At 44.3% G+C, this 21,033-nt stretch overlaps 1 protein-coding gene across 2 annotated transcripts in view; it reads right to left on the reverse strand.

The window, feature by feature from the left end:
- Positions 1-21,033, reverse strand: part of AOAH (acyloxyacyl hydrolase) — a 228,126-nt gene that overhangs the window by 24,904 nt on the left and 182,189 nt on the right. For both annotated transcript variants that reach the window (XM_063115109.1, XM_063115108.1), the window contains 3 exons: positions 11,207-11,243; positions 10,355-10,429; positions 1,745-1,917 (listed from right to left, as the gene is read on the reverse strand). In XM_063115109.1, coding sequence (XP_062971179.1) covers positions 1,745-1,917; positions 10,355-10,429; positions 11,207-11,243 — 285 coding nt within the window. The remainder of the gene's footprint in view (positions 1-1,744; positions 1,918-10,354; positions 10,430-11,206; positions 11,244-21,033) is intronic.

A 21,033-nucleotide genomic window follows, 5' to 3' on the forward strand; every position in this document is an offset into this window, starting at 1 on the left:
AGGCGATCTAATCAGGGTTCATGGAAAGAGAATGGGATTTGACATCAGAAAACCTGAAGTCCCTGCTGGTGTGGTGGAGTAAATTAGGAGCACACTTCCCCTGCCCCAGGTATTTCCGAACATGGGAGAAACTTAGCAAGAATCTGTTGGGGACTACAATTTTCATATCAAATGGCTCAAAGAATCTTCTTAGCCCAAGTGGTGACCTTTATGGATGCGAGGCATTCCAGATGGAGTGAAGTTCTCCTGTGTGTGATCACGTTACTAGTACTAAGGGGCACGGTCACAGTTGTGTGAACAGGAAGAATATGCTTTCCTTAGGCGAGGCTGGACAGTGTTTTGCTTGGATAATAGTATTTGTGATACACCTTTGGTAACTCAAGAGTGAAATGACTTCCTCCTCCTTGTGGGGGAGCCTGGAATGTGGGTATCCACCATCATGCCCCCTGAAGAGACCGGGGCCCTTTGAGAGCTTGTTAAAGGACCCCTACTCTTTTCTCATGTGGGGAGGGGTGACATTTCCTGAGGCAGGAGCAGAGAGTTGGCTTAATGGGGACAGCAGAAGGAGGACAAGGGAGATTGAAAAGCTGCACACAAGGTTCTATGTGCCAGGGAAAGCTGGATGACCTCAGCTGTGAAGTCTTGCTCTGCACGCCCCCCTCTAAGAGGGCACCAAGCAATGAGTCTGCCCCTTTGAATTGCTCATGAGAAAGTGCTGGGACCTCCAGCACATTCAGCTTGGGTTGGTCTCAGGAGGTGGTATGGTAATCCCAGGGCAGGGGCAGCCCCGTCGGCATGTGGACTGGCACAGGTGCTGTCAATACGGGGCTCAGGGAAGGGGCCCAGGCCTCTCCCAGTAGGTGCAGCAGAGAGGACTGAGGCCAGCCAGCTCTCCTTACTCGTCTTTCCTGCTTAATTTTCCTCCTGTGACACTTATCACCCTCTGACCAACTTCTGGAGTCTTTCTCCCACTGGAATATAAGCCCTATGTGGGCAGGAATTAGGACCATTGTGTTCACTGCTGGTTACCCAGTACCTAGAACAGAGCCTGGCACAAGTGGGCACTTAGATTTTGAAAGGACATTCTACCCCCCAGCTGACATACACAATGGGCTATGCAGCATTTGGCAAGCTACCTAACCTCTCCGAGCCTTAGTTTTTTCATTTATAAAATGGAAATGGTTAATGAAAACATCTGTCTCACAGGGTTGTTTTAAGGATCAGCATGGCAGTCCTTCCACATGTAAATCACTACTACTTTTACGTTGTTTGTACACATTGGCATCTGGAATGTTACAGATGCCATTAGAAGTTTCTGTGGGACGTTTAAAACCTTTCAGAGCCAGGGACCCCCAGAGAGTGGAGCGGCAGGGAGCGTGCAGGCTGGAGGAAGGAGTTTTACAGAATTCTAACTGGCCACTCCGAGGCATTCCCCACCCTCACTCAGGGCATTCTGTCTCCTGCTTGGGCTTCCTCTGTTCACTCTACATTTCTCCTTCTGTTAAGGGAGTTTCCTGATTTAAACTCTGGCATTTCAATTTGTCCTAACTCTTCATTAAGTACTGCTGCCCTTTCTGGCTTTGGATCTGATTCTGCCCACCCTTGGATAATGACCTTTAACTACTGCCCCTGGGGACTCTTCCCTTCATCAGCTCTGACCCATGATTTTAAGCGTATTCCTGCATGGGTCGAACTACATATACGTTAATGTTGTTAAAGAGTAAAAATATCTTCAAACTGATACCGAGAGGATGATATCTGCTGTGCAAATGATCCCAGAGAAAGGTTCCATCTGGTAAGCCGTAAAAAATAACGTGGCTGCCATTGGGCAGGTGGGAATTCAGATGCTTCAGAGTCTGCATGACATTGGAGTACAATTTCTCAGGAGTGGTCATTTTTGGGACTGGGTCACTATACCTGTTGGTGGAAGAAACAGAAAACATCTTAGTTGATTATAAGGATAGATGCACGTGAGTACAAAATGCAACAAACACACACACACACACACACACATATGCGTGCATGCGAGCACAATATGGTGGTTATTGGAGCTATTTGCAAAATATTCCTGGCTTTCCACCTTTCTGGCACACGGTGAAACTACTTCGCAACTCCCTTGTGGTGGGGTGGACCACGTGACTGGTTCTGGCCAAGGAGTGGTGAGCAGAAGTGACATGTGTCGTGTTTGGTGGTGGGAGGGCCTCTGGGATGTGCTTTTTCTTTGCCCTGGGTATGCGCGATGTTCTGTGTAGCTATTTCACCAATCTGAGTCCAGGAACAGAGTCCCAGGGTGATCCCTGATGGACACGTAGCGTGAGTGAGAAACGTTTGCTGCTTTACACTGCCAGGATTTGAGCGCTGTTTATTCCTGTAGCGTAATCTCACCTATCCCGACTTATAGTCAATGGAATGAAAAGGGTCCAGCTTATAATTTATTTGATATTTTGAGATCTGTAACTTGGTCTTTAAAACTTTTCACCCTTATGGTCCTGAGGCATGGAGCTGGGGGAAGCTGAACTCAGCGAAAACCAGGTAAAGAGCACGCCCAAAATACTATTTGCACACAGGTAGCTCACCACAGCCACCACAGTTGCCATGGCTGCCACAAAAGCAGCTAGACTGTACAGCAGCAGTCACAGCCATCATGCAGATGGCACGCCAGACTCTCAACTGCATTGACACGAGGAGAGGCACCAGTGCAGACCAAACAAACAAACAGACAAACAAAGAAACAAACAAAGAAACAAAGAAAGAAAGAAGAGGTCCTCTCTGTCCACAGAGCACACTCCAGAGTAACAGAAGCAGCATCTGATTTACTATAACACGGAGGCCTTGATCACACCTGTCTCAGTGCTGGACAGATCTTCTAGGCAACAACACAACAGAGGAACAGTTAATCTACCAGATGAAGAGGACAAATCTATGGTTATTAGAGGGGGGAGTGGGGGATGGAGGGACGGGCAGGGAGAGATTGGATAAGAGGCATGAAGAATAAGTACGATTTGTAACAATGAATATGCTAATAAAAATAAATTTAAAAAAACTAAAACTTTTCACACTTATCGCAGTTAGGGAAACAGCTGTCACCGAGACATGCAGTTGCATTATGTGCGCACACTATGTCTTGCTTTTTATCCTTTAGCTTCCACACTGAGTTTGGACTTTCATGCACTTCCCAAGGGACCGCTTTTCCAGGCTCTACCCCTGTAACAGCGTTTGCCGACCAACAACTCGTTTTGCATTGCTGTCTTTCTCTATACAGTAGTGCTTGTGCTCTAGAAAGGATATTTTTCTCTTTGATTTCATAGAAGTAAAACAGAAAAAGAAAGTGCTGAAAGTACTTATAAGAAGCATAGGCCTAAAATCAAAAGATTTAAGACAAAGATGTCAGTTTCAAGGGAATTGAAAGCAGCAGATCTTTAGCCTCAAACAGACATTTATTGCATGTAAGCTGATTAATTTATTTTCATTTGGTTTGGAAAAGAACAGAAATAAGGAATGTACAAAGTATCAGGAATACATCATTGAAAGTTACATTTAAGTTCTATTTATTTATTTATTCATTTAAAGTTATATTTAAAGGCAAGGCATAAATAGGGAAAGTAGAACATTTTTGGCTTTAATAAATGTCTATGATCGTTTATTTTTTGCACAGCTGACTTTTGTACACACTGTCAGGAACATAACAAATTTGAATTAGGATTAACCACATTAACCTGGGAGTAGAATACAGAATTCTCTAAGGTTTTCATCTACTCTGTAGGCTCTAAACTGCCTGTTGTCAACCTAAATGGAATAACGGTATAGAGCTGCTTTCAATTTAGAGTCCTTAAAATTCCTAATGATTCTGTACTAGGTTAAAAATTGTCCCATGGAAGGTGACATTATTTGAAAATAGGGTCTCTGTTGATGTAATTAGCTCAGTTAAAATGAGGTCATGTGGATTAGGGTGGGCCTTAAATCTGACGACTAGTGTCTTTATAAGGAGAGGAGAGGACACCCGGATGCATGCAGGAAGGGGGCCTCGAGAAGAGCGGGGCAGAGATGCAGCCACGCTGCCAGAGCCAAGAAACGCCAAGGGCTGCTGGGAGTTGCCAGAAGCTGAAAGAGAAGAGGAAGGATTTTTCCTTAAAGCTTTCAGAGAGACTATGGCCCTGCTGACACCTTGATTTTGGGCTTCTGAATTTCTGTTGTTTCAAGCTATCCAGTTTGTGGGACTTTGCAATGGCAGCCCCAGGGAACTTAATACAGATTCCAAACCAGGTAAAGGAAGTCCATTGCTCAGAGGCTGGACCCAGGGCATAAGTGATATGGGAAGAGGGGACAGAACGAGGCCCGAGGGATATCCACTGCTCTGACTTTTCAGGGAGCTCTCAAATGAACATTGGCACTGTCTTTTTGATACACTTTTTCAAAGTGTATCAAAATTGGAGGTTGGTTTAACTTTTAACCTTGAAATATCACTTTTAAGAAAGAAACAAAGAAAGAGACAAGCAAGCAAACAATAAGTTGAACTTTCAGAAGGTGAGAGTAGAACTGTGGATACTAGAAGCTGAAAGGTGAAGCGGGGGTAGAAAAGGGGAGGCTGATTAATGAACACAAGACAGCTAGTTAGGAAAACTAAGTTCTATGCGTGCAGTCGAGCTAGGCATCTATAATTAGCTATCACTCGCTGCATGTTATCACATGGTTAGAAGGGGGGAGACTGAATGTCCCTCATCACAAAGAAATGATTAACATTTGTAATGACGAATATGCCAACTACCGTGATTTGACCATCACACATTGTACACATGTATTAATATTCAACTCTGGGCCCCACGAATATGCATGATCAATACGTTTCAATAAAAAAATGAATTTAGAAAATTCATTTCACTTTTAGGAAGTTATCCTATAATAACATTTCCACAAACGTGCAAAAATGTATATACAAGTATTGCAACATTACCTGGAAGAGTATAAAATTGGAAAAAAGCTAAAAAGCCTAGATACATAAATTATGGTCCATCTATGCAAAAGAACTCTACACTGCAGTTAAAAAGAATGAAGTAACTAGACAAAGTAGGTGGTTCCACAACATTGTAAGTCGTTCACTTTAGAATGGTTAATTTCAATAATGTGTGAATTTCATCTCAATAAAATAAAATTTAAAAACATGAAGTAATCTGCATACATTAACATGGAGAGATGGCTGAAAAGTATTGTTGATTACAAAGAACACATTACAGAGTAGTATGCATAGTATTATCTCATTTTAATGAATATTAATAACTCTGTAAGTTAGAATTTGCATAGGAAAAATTTGGATGAAAGTACATCAAACTCTCATGCTTGGAGCAGGAAATTTCACTTTCTAGGTCCTGTATTATTCAATCTTTTCACAATAAATGTTATTTTGTCATCAGAGAAATAAAAATGTTACATATTCCCATAACATTTTTATTCTCCTTTCTAAAGTTAGGGGAAAAAACTGGACTCTACCTAAGCTTTAATGGGAAGGGCAAAAAACATTGTAATTTTATGTCATTCCCCCTCCACCTATTTCACTTGATTAAATAAAATCACCCCCCAAATTGGGGGCTATCCAGAAGGTGAGAAGGCAGAGCAAGTCTGGCGTTTTGGAGTAGCCAGTGCGGTGTTAGCTGCGGTTGGTTGCTTGGGTTTTCCAAAGCGGGGAAAAGGATGTCAGATTCACAAAACTTCAGCATGTAGAAATGCATGCTAAGTTCATGTTTTTTTCATTGCCATGAAAAAATTATACTACTGTTTGAATAAAAACCTCCCTAGCTTGCATAGAAAGCACACACAAGGATTTGAGACCAGGTTGCCTACCTATTAGGGGCAGCAGGCGGGCAGGGGTTTTGGCTGGATTTGCATATGTGCAGAAACAGTGCTAGAAGAATCTCAGCTTGCAAAGGGGATTTAAGCTGCCTTGTGGGTTTACTCAGACCAAGAGGACCCACCCAGCATAACCGAGTTTCACATTCACCGTGTGTGTGTGTGGAGTGCGACAGCAGGGGCGAAATGAAAGGCGAGCTGAGTGCCTGGGCCCCATCCCCTGTCACTGGTAAAACTAGCACACTGTAGCACACACTGCCCATTAGCAGCGGCCCTGCCAGCCTCTTTTCTTCCTGCTGATATCACGGCTTGCGGGCATGGAGCAGTCACACCGCAGCACCATCGCTCTCCTAGTACACGTGGGTGAAGTAAGAGAAGGTGCTGCCAAGTCTCCCAGCCTCCCCGTTCCACAGTTATTTTTTGGTTAGAGAGACAACCCTGATGATAAAGAGTCTTAGATAATTTGTGCTCATAAAAGGGCACCCCACAAATGAAGCAACTGTAATCAAAATGGCTAATTGCTAAGTAAAATAAAGACGAAAGACCTGGTGTTGCTAACAGGACATTCTCTAGTCATCTTTGTTCCCTCGTACTTTTCTCATGTGCTTTGTTTCCTACATCCTTTAATGTGCACAGCAAAATCTACCAATTCTTAGTTCAGGCAAAGGCAAAGGGTGTATGGGACTGGTGGGGGGTCACCTTCTTCTGACTTCTGTCCCTCCAAATTCTCAGTGCCATTTTGATCTGTGTATTCTTTCTCCTCTGGTGATTTTTGGGGGGACTTAGTACTAGTATTCTGGGGACAAAGAGCCCCAGTGGTTTGGGAAATATCTCTGAGGTCTGTCTGATGTCTGCTGAAGGCTGAATGGGCTGAACGCAAAGTGTCTAGTTCTTTTCAACCCCGGTGCTTGGGAGCTGTGTCAGCTCTGCCCGGCCATCCAGGGTCTGCCTGTCTACCCTAGTGCCCTGGTGCCCTTCCTCACACGCAGTCAGCTCACAGCAGATGCCCAGATGGTCACACCAGGGAAAGCAATGAGAGGGAAGTCGGTGCACACCACATGCTCTTGCACACGACAGGAACACATGGCCAGGCGCCTCGATCCTCGGTGTCTCAGAAGCCCATCATTGTACTAATGAATTGTATCTGATCATGCAAAATAAGGCTTTTTCCCTGGGTGTAGGGCTGGCTATGATCATGTCGTTACCCTGGCAGGTATGCCAGCCAGATGTCACCTGGCTAATGCCAGACAGAGGAGCCCCCTCCCAAGGGAGAAGGTGAACAGCCTCTGCAGATAACCAGCTTCCCAGAACAAAGCTAAAGCCCAGACACCTGTCCTGATGGAGTGCTGTGACATCACTTGCAGCTGGCATTTGTGTTTTTGAAACATCTAGGTAAGAGCTGACTTTTTCAAGCCAGCCACTTGCAATCATTGGGATTCAGACTAGGTCTGAATGACACAGACTAGGAGTGGGGTGGGGACTCACTGGGCCCACGTCGCCCCATGCAAAGAGATGCATTGAAAGGCCCTTAAAAGTGGCTGTGGCCTGGAATGTGCTGGCTGGTTGGGAAACTGCTTACCCTTCTCTTTGCCGTCCATGCCTCTGACTGAGGAGCCTGGGAAAGAGAATCCCTCCGACAGCAGTCGCGGCCCTTCTCTTCCTGCTGGGCTTTCTACCATTTGAATGGTCAGCATGGACTGCTCCCGCTAGTCAGGGCTCCTCGGTGCCTGTGACCTGTCCGTGCCTCGGCTGACTTCCTCTCACTGCAGTGCTGGTCAGCTGCCCCAGGCATGACCTGAAGCACCAGCTTTGCACAAAAACAGTCACTGAGGCCGGGACGACACAGACACCCTGGGTGGGTGGTCCTGGCTCTCTCCATTAGATGAAAATGGACTGTTTACGATTTCTATGTCCACTCTAAAAAGTGGAGCCATGTCAATTTATGTGGCTAGTGTTAGATGCCTAGTGTTAGTATGATTCTATCATGTTTCCAGCAATTCCAATGTTATTGCCAGGTATGTCATATTGGGGATGTTGGGGGAGGGTTGTCATTGGCCTTTATGATTTGACACTCTGAGGTCATTCTCACTTTCCCATTGCTGACCCTGCCACCCAGATATTCCGCTGCTGTAGCTCACCCACATTTGCCCTATTTCCAGGAATTTTTCTCCTTCTGTGTCACTCACATTATGAAGCTTTGGAGGGCAGTGATAGGAAAAGCCCAAGGAAGCTGAGTTAGTTTAGATTGAATTGTGTGGGGTTACAGTGAGAAAGCTAGATTTGTCTATATTACCTTTCTTCTTGAATTCCTGATGCCAAAAGCTATCTGCTAATCACGACCTTCATTCATTTAACAACTTACTGAGTAGGCTTATGAGTTTGGAGAATTGAGAAAGTGGCACACAGCAGCATTATTCCAGTAAGAGCTAGCATCATCATAAAAAAAGAAAAGAAAAGGTCTAGCGAATATCCTAAAACTCGATCCAGGACGAGCGTGTTATGTAACTCCTTGCTGAGCCTTTTATGAAATCCCTTTGCTTATCTCGAGATATCTGCTCCACCTTGACGCTCTGGCAGATGGGGAGGTGCTGTCGCCATCTGTCTTTATTTTTCTAACCCCTCCACAGGACATCGCAGAGTGGGCACCACGGAGACATCCCACATTGCCAGCTCTGTTCTCTCACCCAAATGCTTGCTGCTTCTCTGCCCAGATCACCGGCGGGGAGAGGCTGGCACGGGTTTCTGGCTGATGTCTGCCTGCCCTTTGGCTCTTTGGTAAAGTAAAAGCAGGCCTGGATTGGAGGGGCCTCTCTGTAAGCAGTTTGTGCTGAAAAATACAGTTTCAGGGATTTTGGCTTTGGCAGTCAGAGCCTCTTTCTGCAGGTGTTCTTTGTCTGGTGTAACTAGTTTGCTCTCTGTCCCCCTCTGGGGGAACATGACCCGGGGCTGGAAGGGCACTGGCTGGTCTGACCATTGGTGAGTTCTGTTTTGTAATGGGGCTGGGGCTTCAGTGCTTCTCCTCCCACGAGCTCCTTAAAGTCAGGGACTGTGGCCTCTTCCCCGTTGTATCCCAGAGCCTGACACAGTGCTTGGCACATCATGAGTGCTCAATACATACTTTAAAAAAGTGAACGGGCAAAAGAAAGCAAATAAAGCCGGTGTGGACTGTAGAAAGCATGAAATTTAATTGGAGTACCTGGCTTGGCTCTCAGCTTTGCTACTCAATAGCAGAATAAGCGAGTTTCTTAACCTTGCTGAACCTCAATTTCCTCATCTGTAAAATGGGGACAATCATACTTGTCTCCTAGGGCTGCTGTGGGGATGAAATGATAAAGAGGACCAAGTAGCTCTTGGCTCATGACAGGCCTTGGAGGGTGTTTGCTATTTACTGGAGAGTCCCAAGTGGCTTGTCCCACAGGTAGGGACTTGGATCCCCAGCATGTAGCCTTGGCTGACTTGGGATTCTGGGGAGAGTAGTAAAGGAGCCTGAGAGGAGCCACAGTGGTGTGTGGTACATCAGCATCTCTGGGTCATCTCCTGCCTTGAACTCACTTCACCCATGATGTCTACACCTCCTTCACCATCAGCGTTCCATGGAGCTACCCACAAGGGCAAACACACTGGCACTACTGAGCTCGTCTGTAGCACAGCCTTGCAAAGCTCAGTGGGGGAAGCATGGGACAGCCCTGGGTGGACAGCGAGCAGGGTGGGCCACCTCTAGCAGCACCGGGTAGGAAGCCAGCTCTGCTGTCAATCAATCCTATTACCTCGAGCAAGTCACACAACCTCTCTTGGCCTTACTTTTCTGTTTTCTGAAACAGCGGGTCTGTGGCTACTGGGGGTTTGGGGAGTTGCTCTAGATTCTGTCTCACCTTTTGCTTTTGCTTTTTGGCCACGATCACAGGACAGATGGCATTCACACATGCAGCTCATACACAGATTTTGAGAGACCTCTCCGACTGTTGTGGGGGAGCTAAGGCATTAAACATTCTGAAATCGCTACTGATATTAACAGTTTAGTCAAACTACATTCTTATTATGGGCCCTTGGCATAAGTACTATTGGCCGTGAGTTACACGTGGTTTCTTTGCAAATGCTGTGACGCTGTGCTGTCTCTGTCATGCGAGGAGGTATCAGCTCGTGAGTAAGGAAGGTGTTCTTAGGGTGTAACTGGGCTTCTGCCTTATTTTATTTAAACAGTCATGATTCTCAGGCTTAGATTCTTGGTTAGTAGTAGCATATTTCTTGTGATGTAACTCATAACTGATCATGACACACCCACTTGTGAAGTCATAGTTGAGAGTTAATGGGTCAGATATTTTTAAAAGGAGTTTTCAGCTTCTCAGGTTGGTGCTGTTGATTCCATGTGTGTCTAAGACTTGCTCCTAAGACAGAGAAATTCAACTCAATGGCAGGCCACAGTGATGCAGTGCAATTGGTGTGGAGGGGGGTGGGGAAGAAGGGGACACCCAGAGCCACAGAAGTTTGAAAACCTTCTCCCTCAGTAACTTACCCATTGCAGACATCGTTTCCAATCATGGCGTATATGACGATGGCTGGATGGTCCGACAGTTGGTTCCTGGACAAGCTGAGAAGCCACAGATGGAATCTGAGTGTCAGACACTTGGAAACCTCGCTTTGTAACCAGTGACACAGGCCGGGCCTGTGAAAAATACTTTGTATGGCCGCCCCCTTGGTAAACTTTTCAGCATTTTTCTTTCATTCCAGGATAGCCAGTAACCACTCCCACTCCCCTCTTCTTCTCTAATCATCAACCTACTCCCCTCCATTAGGGAAAGTCCACTTAAATGCATAGAATTGAAAAGAGTGGACCGGGGTTCCAGGTGAACAGACACACCGCCGTCTTCCTGGCATCTTTCCCAGCATTTCTGGTAGCGTTTGTCATCAGTAGGCACAGATGAGTTACCTGGGTTACTTATGTCCATGTTTGTAGGACATCCTGACAGCTGTGGACCTGTGCTCGATTCAAAAAGCAAGGGCTTCTTGAGGCTTCCATTCTGGGCACTCAGAGCCTCACTTCTGAATTTTAAGCCCAACATGAGCACAGAGATGTTTTCTTATGCATAAAGCAGGAATATGACATAATCCTTTTGTCTTTTCATGTACTTCTGTCAGACCTAAGTTTTAGCCACATGGCATTCATTTTTATAATCCTGCTTTGAGGACATTCTTATATTAGTCACTTCTTTCGCTCACTGGCTCAAGAAATGATATCTTAGTGTTTTGATAGTGACTGACAAGCTCAGTAAAAAAGGTTATGGGGTCACAAAAGAGAATTTTAATTCCTTTTTCAAAATGAGACACCAAATTTAGAAACAACTTCTTATGTCCATCATCCACTTACCTTTCTATAAACTTGTTCAGGTTTTGGGAAGATGCACCTGAGTAATTAGAATGAACAAAATAATTAAAGTTAGTGAGCTCAATTTGACACCATCAATCTAAGCCTGATTGACTGAACTCATGGAAGAAGCATTACTGTACAGTCAAATGTGGTCCAGACCATCACAGAGATGGAAATAACTTGCTGCTGGTGAATTTCTGTACTGTTTAGTCCTGGAACTCTCCTTAGTGGGTTTTCTGTTTACATGGCACTGTATTAACATAGCCAAAATTTCTTTGGATTCATGGGTCTCAAGACATTTCCAAGGCACGAATGGGTACATTTTCCAGTAGATGCAAGAAAAAGATATCTATCTATCTATATCTCTCTATCTATATATTGTCTAGAGACAAACTAACCAAAATATTTTGGAACGAGTTGAAGGATCAGAGGAACAGTGAAAAGATTTTTCAAGAACTACCCATCTCTCTGGAGAGCCCCATTTAACGTCCTCCTGGTGTTTCTTCTCTCTCCTGAGGCTCCTCCAGACTGTCTGGCCAGTGGGTTCAGATGGTATTTCAACTCTTGTAATGATGTGCATGACTGTCTTCTCCCAACCCGTTACCACTCGTAATGTATCTCTGATATGGAAATCGTACTTACCAAATACTTACTGTATTCTAGGTACCATTAAATTCTTACTAGCTTGTCTGAGCCTTAGTACGACTGTGTGAGGTAGGCACTGTAATAGTCCCATTTTATAGATGAGAAAACTAAGGTTCACTGAAGTGACTTGCCCAAAGCCACACAATTACACAACGTGGAGAACTGCAATTCAAACCAGTCTATCTGTCTGCGGTGCTGAGCTCTGGCTCCCTGGGGCCACTGCTCCTCTAGGCTGGAGTCTAGGAAGAGTGCGCCCAGATAGGTTTACTGCCTTTTCATTCCTAGGAGGCTGACCTGCCAGTATAACTGAGTAATCCTCAGGCAGATGGTGTAACTTGGTAAATGAGAGTTGGGGAAACTACATCAATTTCCCCTTTCCATAGGAGGATTTCCCTCTAACTTCCAGCTGTGGAAGCCTGGGGGGCAGGTGCATTTTATGACGGAGCCAGTATGTGTTCTTACAGATCCTCATGGGAAAAACAGTGGTACATAGCCACGAGGGGTGTGCTGGCCCATGTTACCCTGAAACTGTCTGACAGTGCAGTGACTGCCCCTTTGTCACATACAACTAGTTGCAAGCTGCGTGGACAGTGTTGCTGTTCTCTTGGCGGATTCAGGAGTGTTAACACATTAAGTACATTCACATTGTTCTGTAACTATCACCAACATTTGTCTCCAGAACTTTTCCATCTTCCCAAACTGAAACTCTGTGGCCATTCTTCAGTGGCTGATAGCCTCTAGTAACCACCACTCTACTCTCTGTTTCTATGAATTTAACTATTCTAGGCGCCTCATGTAGGTGGACTCATACAGTATTTGTCCTTCTGTGGTGGGCTTATTTCACTTAGCACGATGTCCTCAAGGTTCGTCCATGTGTTATAGCATGTGTCAGAATTTCCTCCCTTTTTAAGGATGAATAACATTCCATTACATGGTTATACCATTTTGTTTATCCATTCATGCGCTGATGGACATTTAGATTGTGCCCACCTGTTGGTTATTATGAATAGTGCTGCTATGAACACTGGTGTATGACTATCTGTCCAAATCCCTGCTTTCAGTTCATTGGGGTGTATACCTGATTGAAAGTGCTGGACCATATGGCAATTCTACGAAGACACTTCAAAAAGGTTAAGGAAAGATTTGTATTATCTTTCAATTCTATTTTTCCCAACAAATTTTTTGAAGCACCCTCGTATGTTTAATTTTTTTGAGGAGCTGCTATATATTTCCTTTTTGTGGTAAGGGAGGTATTATTAAAAAGGCACATAGCCATACAAATTAAGAGCAAGTCTGTCTCGGCGTGCATGCGTTCCTTCACCACTCCATTCACTTACTGAGCACCAGCCGCGTGCCTGCCGTACAGTCAGGGATTAACAGATGAGTTGGACGCAGTCTCTATACCTGAGGAACAGTGTCTGCTGTGGACTGGGTGTCCCCCGACTCACTGAGGTTGGTCTCCACTGTCACAGTGTTAAGAAGGTGGGAAATCCTATTATGGACCTTGAAGAGGTGATTAGATTGTGAGGACTATGCCCTAGTAAACGGATTAACCCGCTGATGGGTTCACAGTGGCCATGGTTGCAATTCTGAGGGCTTTAAAAGCAGAGCATGTGAGAAGCTCTCTCTTTGCTCTACCGTTCCTGCCACGTGACACCCTGTATTGCTCTAGAGTCATCTCACCTGGTGTGTTCCCTGGACTTTGGAGTTCCCAGACTCCAAAACTGTAAGCATAAACATTGTTTCTTTATAAATTACTCAGCTTCAGGTATTTCTATTACGAGCAACAGAAATGGACTAATACAGTGTCTATTAGGGTAGACACATAATTGAGCTCGGGGAACAATTTTTGTAGGTTAGTGCAAATCTAACCCCAAAGCTTGAAAATAGGAAAACCCAGTGTCGTTTGAGGCCTATTATCTCTGCTTGGAGAAAGTGCCTGATTTTACAACACTGAGTCCTAAATGTAGAGACCAGAGTATTTCTGGGCTCTGGATTACTGCCTGTGGTCCTCCAGGGGAAGGGAAGCACGGCAGCCCCTGCATGTGGACACGATCCCACGGTGGCCTTCTCCTGGGTGGGGCCTTCATTCAGTTCCAGCCCCGTGACTCTCAACTTTCTATCTTCAGTAAGATAATAAATCAGAAGGTATTTAATTCTCACTGTGATTTTTCTCTTAATAAGAAATAAAAACTAATGAAAGCTCAAGCCATGAGTGGGAAAAAAATAAAGGACCGGGTCAGACTAATAACTGTCCTCATCGTCCAGCGAACGGCTGGGAATGCAAGGTGCAGAGCACCCGTAGAGCTTGAGGAAAGCAACTATGAAAGCCTGTCATGGCATGCTGGGGGCAGCCCTCCCGGTGCCCACCACCACCTGTGCTGCTCTGCAACTCAGGACGAGGATGGTGGACCTTCGGCACCCGGTCGTCGTGGGTGTTAGTAAAGCAATCACTAACAGCCACTCACGGAGCAAGGGCCTGCCTGCTCTTTACCTAAATGTCTATTTTTTCCTGGCAGTATCCCTGCTGTGAGCACCGAATCTCTTTGCTTCAAAGATCTTGCCCTTTCCACTACTTCCATTTCCTTTTGGAAATCTCAGTTTTATGAGATTATGTCATTAGTTTATGTAATTCCCACTTTACTCTTTCTTCTTAATTTTCCTTTTCTGCTGTTCTGCTACTCTTTCATTAGACTTGTCGACATCTTCTGTCTCTCTCCTTCCCAGTCTCTGTCATCCTTCTCTTCCTGTCAACAGACTCCTCTGCAGCTGCTGGTTTTGCTGCCGCTGCTGCTTCCAGTAAACAACGCGGCACTGTGGCGTGCCTGCGGGGAGGCCCGGCGACTCCTAAGCCGTGGGATGTGCCCAAGCAAGACAGACACCTGAAGGGTGGGCACTGCCTTAAGAAGTTCATGTTCTGCTCTCCAGTCATGATGCAGAGAGGGAGAGAAGGTTTGACCTCGGAATAGGGCCATTTTATTCATTTGTCAAGGCGGTCCAATGGAGAATCTACCTGTCCCCAACTAGGGGAGGAAAAGGGTGGAGACCGGCCTTTGAAGTCTGATCTCTGGCTCGTTCAGTTTCTTTTAAACGGGCATAGAGCACTGCAAGAAGGGAAGGGTCTCGCACAACCTCAGCATGGTTGTCCCTCTCTAAATGAATTTCAGCTCCATTTCCAGTGCTCGGGCAGTGTTGACCACGGCAGCAAACACGTTGCACTCTGTGCATTCAAATCAACTGGTAAAACAATTTTAATGGTCTTCTAAATGAGCTTATAACTTTTAGTGCCTGGCCCAGAGTGGGCACTTAGTCTCAAATTTTTCATGGAAAGAGATGAGGTATACTTAATATAAGTACAATAAGTCTTCATAAATTAATTTACTAATTTGGCAACATTTATTGGGTCCTTACTATGTGCCAAGCATCGTAATAAGTGCTGGAGACACACTGGTAAATAGAAAAGACGTGATTACTGTACTTACAAAGCTTATAGTTATTAAACAAGTAATGAAAATGAAGTGTTAGGGACTCAGAGGAGGTTCAAAGCAGTGGTGTTAAGGTGAATCCTGAAAGAAAAGCTGGCCTTTCTTTTCCTGAGGTTTTAAGAACTGGTTAATTAATTCCCAATAAAATAACTGATGCTTTTTACACACTGCTCAGAAACAAATCTCTAGTCTAATGCCATAGTTGTTATAACGATCTGTATAAGACAGGGGCAGATCCAGGTTTTGTGAGTTCTGAAGCTTGTATAATTTATTCTCTTTAAGGAAAAGAACATGAAACACAAAACAAGACCTGACGTTAGAGGAAAGCCAGAGAGGAAAGAGACAGGGGTCTTAGCCAATTGTGGTTAATTATTGTATATTTGCAAATTTTACAGATACATATGGTCACCAGGCAAGTGAGGGGCCCTCAAGCTTCACTTCATTAGCTTCTGACCTCTGCCTCTTGGCACTACTCAGAGTCATGGAACATAGCAGAGCATCAGCCCGACGTGGGACATTTTCACAGATGAAGCCCAGAGAAGGAAAGAGACTTGCTCAAGGTCTTATAGCTAGGAAGCAGTGTCTCAGCTAGCAATCTATTGCAGAGAGCAATTTACTAACTGGCTAAAATTAAATGGCTGAAAATAGATTATTTTAGTTCTTAAACGAGAATCTGTGAATTAATTTATTTAGTTCTTATTGAGAATCTGTGAAAAGGACTAAGAGGCACATTGTAGTTTATCTACTCATGCAAACCATGTAATGGCTATAAGCAGTGATCTGGACCAGAGGTCATAGCTCAGACACCTGCAGAGCCTGGCAGGTGAAGTCCATGGTCAACTCAACTTGGAAAGAGCAGCCACTATTCAGTCCAATGGATTTGTACCATTCAGAGTAAGGGCCAGTGTTGTCAGATCTTTTGATTCCACAATGGAAGCTGAAAATCTGGAGCTTTATGTAAAATCTCCCAATTTTTAGATGCTGAAAACTAATGCAGTAATTTTAAAAATTAAATTAAAATAAAACTAAAAAGCTTCTGCACAGCAAAAGTAACAATTAATAGAGTGAAAAGACAACCAACAGAGTGGGAGAAAATATTTGCAAAATATACATCTGACAAAGGATTAATAACCAGAATATACTAGGAACTCAAACAATTTAACAGCAAAAAAACACAAGTAACCCGATTAAAAAATGGGCAAGGGAGCTGAATAGGCATTTCTCAAAGGAAGATATACAAATGGTCAACAGACACATGAAAAAATGCTCAACATCACTCAGCATCTGGGAAATGCAAATCAAAACCACACTGAGATACCATCTCACCCCAGTTAGGATGGCTAAAATCCAAAAGACTCTGAACGATAAATGCTGGCGAGGTTGCGGAGAAAAAGGAACTCTCATACATTGTTGGTGGGACTGCAAAATGGTGCAGCCTCTATGGAGAATGGTATGGAGGTTCCTCAAACAATTGCAGATAGATCTACCATAGGACCCAGCTATCCCACTGTTGGGAATATACCCAGAGGAATGGAAATCATCAAGTCGAAGGTATACCTGTTCCCCAATGTTCATCACAGCACTCTTTACAATAGCCAAGAGTTGGAACCAGCCCAAATGCCCATCATCGGATGAGTGGATACGGAAAATGTGGTATATCTACACAATGGAATACTACTCAGCTATAAAAACGAATGAAATACTGCCATTTGCAACAACATGGATGGACCTAGAGAGAATTATATTAAGTGAAATAAACCAGGCACAGAAAGAGAAATGCCGCACGTTCTCACTTATTTATGGGAGCTAATAAAAATAAATAAATAAATATACAAACAAATAAATGAGGGGCAAAAAGAAGACACAATTACAACAGTTCCTTGAACTTGTGAAGACAAGTGAACGGATATGCTGTTGATGGGGGAGGGGGAGGGGGAGAGGAAGGGAGGGAAAGGAGGAATTGGTAAAGGAACACGAAAACCAACTACAATGTATATTAATAAAGTAAAACTTAAAAATAAAATAAATAAATGAATTTCTATAAAAAAAAATGTTTCCTGTGCCACCCCGATCAAAGCTGTGGAGCGTTTTTGTGCTGGACCCAGCTGTGCCCTCCCATCTACAGGGCAACACAAAATCCACTTATTTCAATAGCGTTAATTTTTTTCCTTAAATTTTTTGTTTGCAGATTATAACAGAGGGCACTAATTATTTAAAAAATTAAGGTTAAAATAATTCCTAGCAATTTACAATTTGTGTTTGGTTCCAAACTGAAAAACAATAGAACTGGGTGATTAGTTTTGTGACTCTCTCCCTCTTCCCCTCCTTTCTTCCTTGCTGGTCTGACAAAATGGCCTGTGCGTGTGTATGCATGTGTGCATGCGTGTGTGTATGCAGATGCAGGGTATAAAGTTAGAAAAGAACTGGGAATCGGGATCACTGAGGCAAGGTCTCCTTTTCTCCTTCTTTCTCCCTTTCAACATCGCCCTCATCACCCTTGGCTCATGCCTCATCTTTCCATGAAGAGGTTTCCAGTTTATATCACTAAACACTAATTACGTCCCTTTATTCTCTACAAGTAATATTTATTGTTTGGCCTATGCCCTTTGATTATACTCTATTTGGTACTTTGTTGTGTAGGGTCTCCTTTTTCCCCCCTTTTTGGCTTACTTTGTGTGTATGATAATAAGTTCCTTGAAAGCAGGGACTTTTCTTAAAGCACAAAGCACGTGATAGGTGCTCATTAAATGACTTTGTTTGGCCTTGGTCTAGAAAGGAAAGTAGAGAAGGGAAGATGGGAGGGACGCTGATGACTGTTTCTTGCACTGTGAACAATTCTCTTCTGTTGGCTTTTGAGGGCACCACACTTCTCTGGTTCTCCTCTTAACTCTCGATTCCCAAATCATTCCTTTACTTTTCCTTCCAGACTCAGGGGTCCTGCCTTCGGCTTTCTTTTTTCATTCTAAACAGTATTCCTGGTCAGATCATACAAGTCTGTGATCCCAGCCATGGCTGGTATGCTCATGATTTCTAACATTTCATTTGAGCCCACATCTCTGCGTTGAGCCCAGACCCGTGCTTCCAACTGCTTAGGGACGCCTCTCACAGATGTCCCTCTGATACTGCGAGTGGAACGTGGTCAAAACTGAATCCACCTTCCCTACCCTGACCAGCTCCTCCACCCCTACTCCTTGTCTGAGTTAATACGCAATGACCTGCCCAGTGCACTAAATTAGACATCGTGCCATGATTCTTTGCTCCTCGTTGTCTCTTGCCTCCTTCACACAACTGGCCATGAAGTCCTCCTGATTCTTGATAAATCTTTGTTGACAGGATACTCCTTTCATCTCCACTGCCTTAAATTGGGTCTTCCTCACTTTGTCCTGGACTCTTGCTATGGCTGCTTAAGTAGTCTTCAAGGAACCAATTTCTTCCAATTTCTACACATACCCCAGAGGGTCCTACCAACAAACAAATATTGTGTGAGTGCTTGCTTAAAAACCTTGGTGGGAGTCTCACTCTCAATAAGATAATGTCAAAACTATGAGGTGCTTCAAAAAGTTCATGAAAAATAGAAATAAAAGACAATACAAATCTTTCTGTAAACTTTCTGAAGACTGACCCCCATTTAAAATAGTCTGTAAGACCACTATGTATTGTAGGTTCCTTTCCTATCATTTTATTTGTTTATTTGTCTGTTTGTTTTTAACTTATTTGTTAATATACATATTTTTTACATTCTAAGAAATTGTTGCAGAGCAGTTGGGTGGGAGGAGTCAGAAGGAGGAGGGGCCTGGCTGAAGCCCACTGGCACCCCCTCATTCCAGCAGGGGAAACCAGGGAGGTTCTGGTGGCAGCTTGGTGGTCGTCACCGGGCTGGTTGTGAATGACAGGGGGCATGACTGAAGCTGTTGGCCTCCCACTGAGCTGGGGCACTTCCTGTGGCCGCTTGGTGGTCACTGCTGGGCTGGTTGTGGCTGTTGGAGGTGTGTGGCTGAGGCCCTGAGCCCCCCGTTGTGCCTACTTGGGAGCCTGGGGTGTTTCCTGTGATGGCTTGGTGGTCGTCACTGGGCTGGTTGCAGATGTTGTGCCTGAGGCCCTCAGTCCCCCACTGTCCCAGCTTGGGAACGTGGGGCACTTCTGGCAGCCGCCTGGTGGTTGTTGCTGGACTGAGTGTTGTCATTCGGGGGGTGTGGCTGAGGCTCATAGCCCTTCCCCCTCCCTGGCTTGGGAACCCAGGGTGTTTCTTGTCCTTCTAGGTTTTATAGGTGTTCTTTGGCGATGTTAAACCTTTATTAGTTAATATCAGACTTTGTCTCTGGTTGTGGGTATTTTGTTTTTTCTTTCAGTTCTGTGTTGGATTATTTGCTGTTCCCACCACTTAAACTCTGCACTGGAACTAATTTGTTGTCCTTTGTTTACTTCTAAAATGGGGGAACTTCTTCCTGTGGGGACCAGCACTTGGGCTCTGTAGTTGAGATAAATTGCTTCTTTGCTGCTGTTGATTCCCTGGGGAAGGCTTTTTGTGCGGTTCAGATTTTAATTCAGGTTTTAATTTAAATGCTTGTAAGCATTTCTGGGTCTTGTGAGGTCAGTACACCTGGGTTGTGTGGAAACTCTGGTCTGGGCCTGAGTCTTTTCAGCAAACTGCACCCACTGCAGCTCTGTATTCCTGACCTGTCTCCACTGAGTGGTCCTACGCTGACTGGAGGGCAGATCAGCTGTCCTTGCTGTGCCCCAGTGTTCCCCTGGTGGGCCCGTCTCCCCCACTGCCTGCACTCCAAACACTTCCCGTAGGACAGGCTGTGTGCTGGTCCCTTGTGATGACTCACTGGCCTCTGAGTGGCTCTTTTTTTCTGTTGTCTGTGGCTCCTTGCTCCTATGTGGGTCCACGGGAATCCTGTTAGTGGTCTTGCTGTCCTGGGGGCCACCAAGGCCCTGCTCTCCCCTGCTGACTCCAAGCAGCTTCATATGAAGGGCACAGCTGCAGCTTTTGCCATCTCCTGCTCGGTGTGCTCACCAGGGCCAGCCTTGAAATGTCCAAGGCTCAAAATGGTGGGAGCGATCCTTTCTTTCTCTCCTCTTGTTTTCTCCTATCTCATGAACTCCGTAGGTCTCTCCTCTTCTCCTGAGCTCTAGTTGTCCCAGCTTGGCTGTTGTTGCTTTTTAATAGTTGTAAATTATCATAGTTGTAAATTAATTTGTGGGAGAGAGTGACACTGGGGACTGTCTCTTCTGTCATCTCGACCGGTAGTTCCTTTACTATCATTTTAATGTCTGTGCGAATCTTTAGTGATTTCACTTCTTTCATTCCTTTTATGAGTAATTTGTGTCTCCTTCTTGTTGTTAGTTTTCAGGTTTATCAATTTTGTTAATCTTTTCAAAGAACCAGCTTTTGGTTTCATTAATGTTCTCTATTGTTTTTTGACTTTCAATTTTATTGATTTCTGTTCTTTTTATTATTTCATTTTCTCCTCTTGATGTGAAGGTATTTTGTTCTTCTTTTCCTAGATTCTTGAAGTAGGGGCTTACATTACTGATTTGAGACCTTTATTTCTTTTTAAATATAAACATTTTAATGCTATAAATTTCCCTTTAAGCACAGCTTTAGCTGCATTCCACAAATTTTGATTTGTTGTATTTTCATGTTCATTCAGTTAAAAATACTTCTAAATTCCTTTGAGACTTCCTTTTTGA

Source organism: Cynocephalus volans, chromosome 11 (assembly GCF_027409185.1).
Source record: "Cynocephalus volans isolate mCynVol1 chromosome 11, mCynVol1.pri, whole genome shotgun sequence".
NCBI classification, from domain to species: domain Eukaryota; kingdom Metazoa; phylum Chordata; class Mammalia; order Dermoptera; family Cynocephalidae; genus Cynocephalus; species Cynocephalus volans.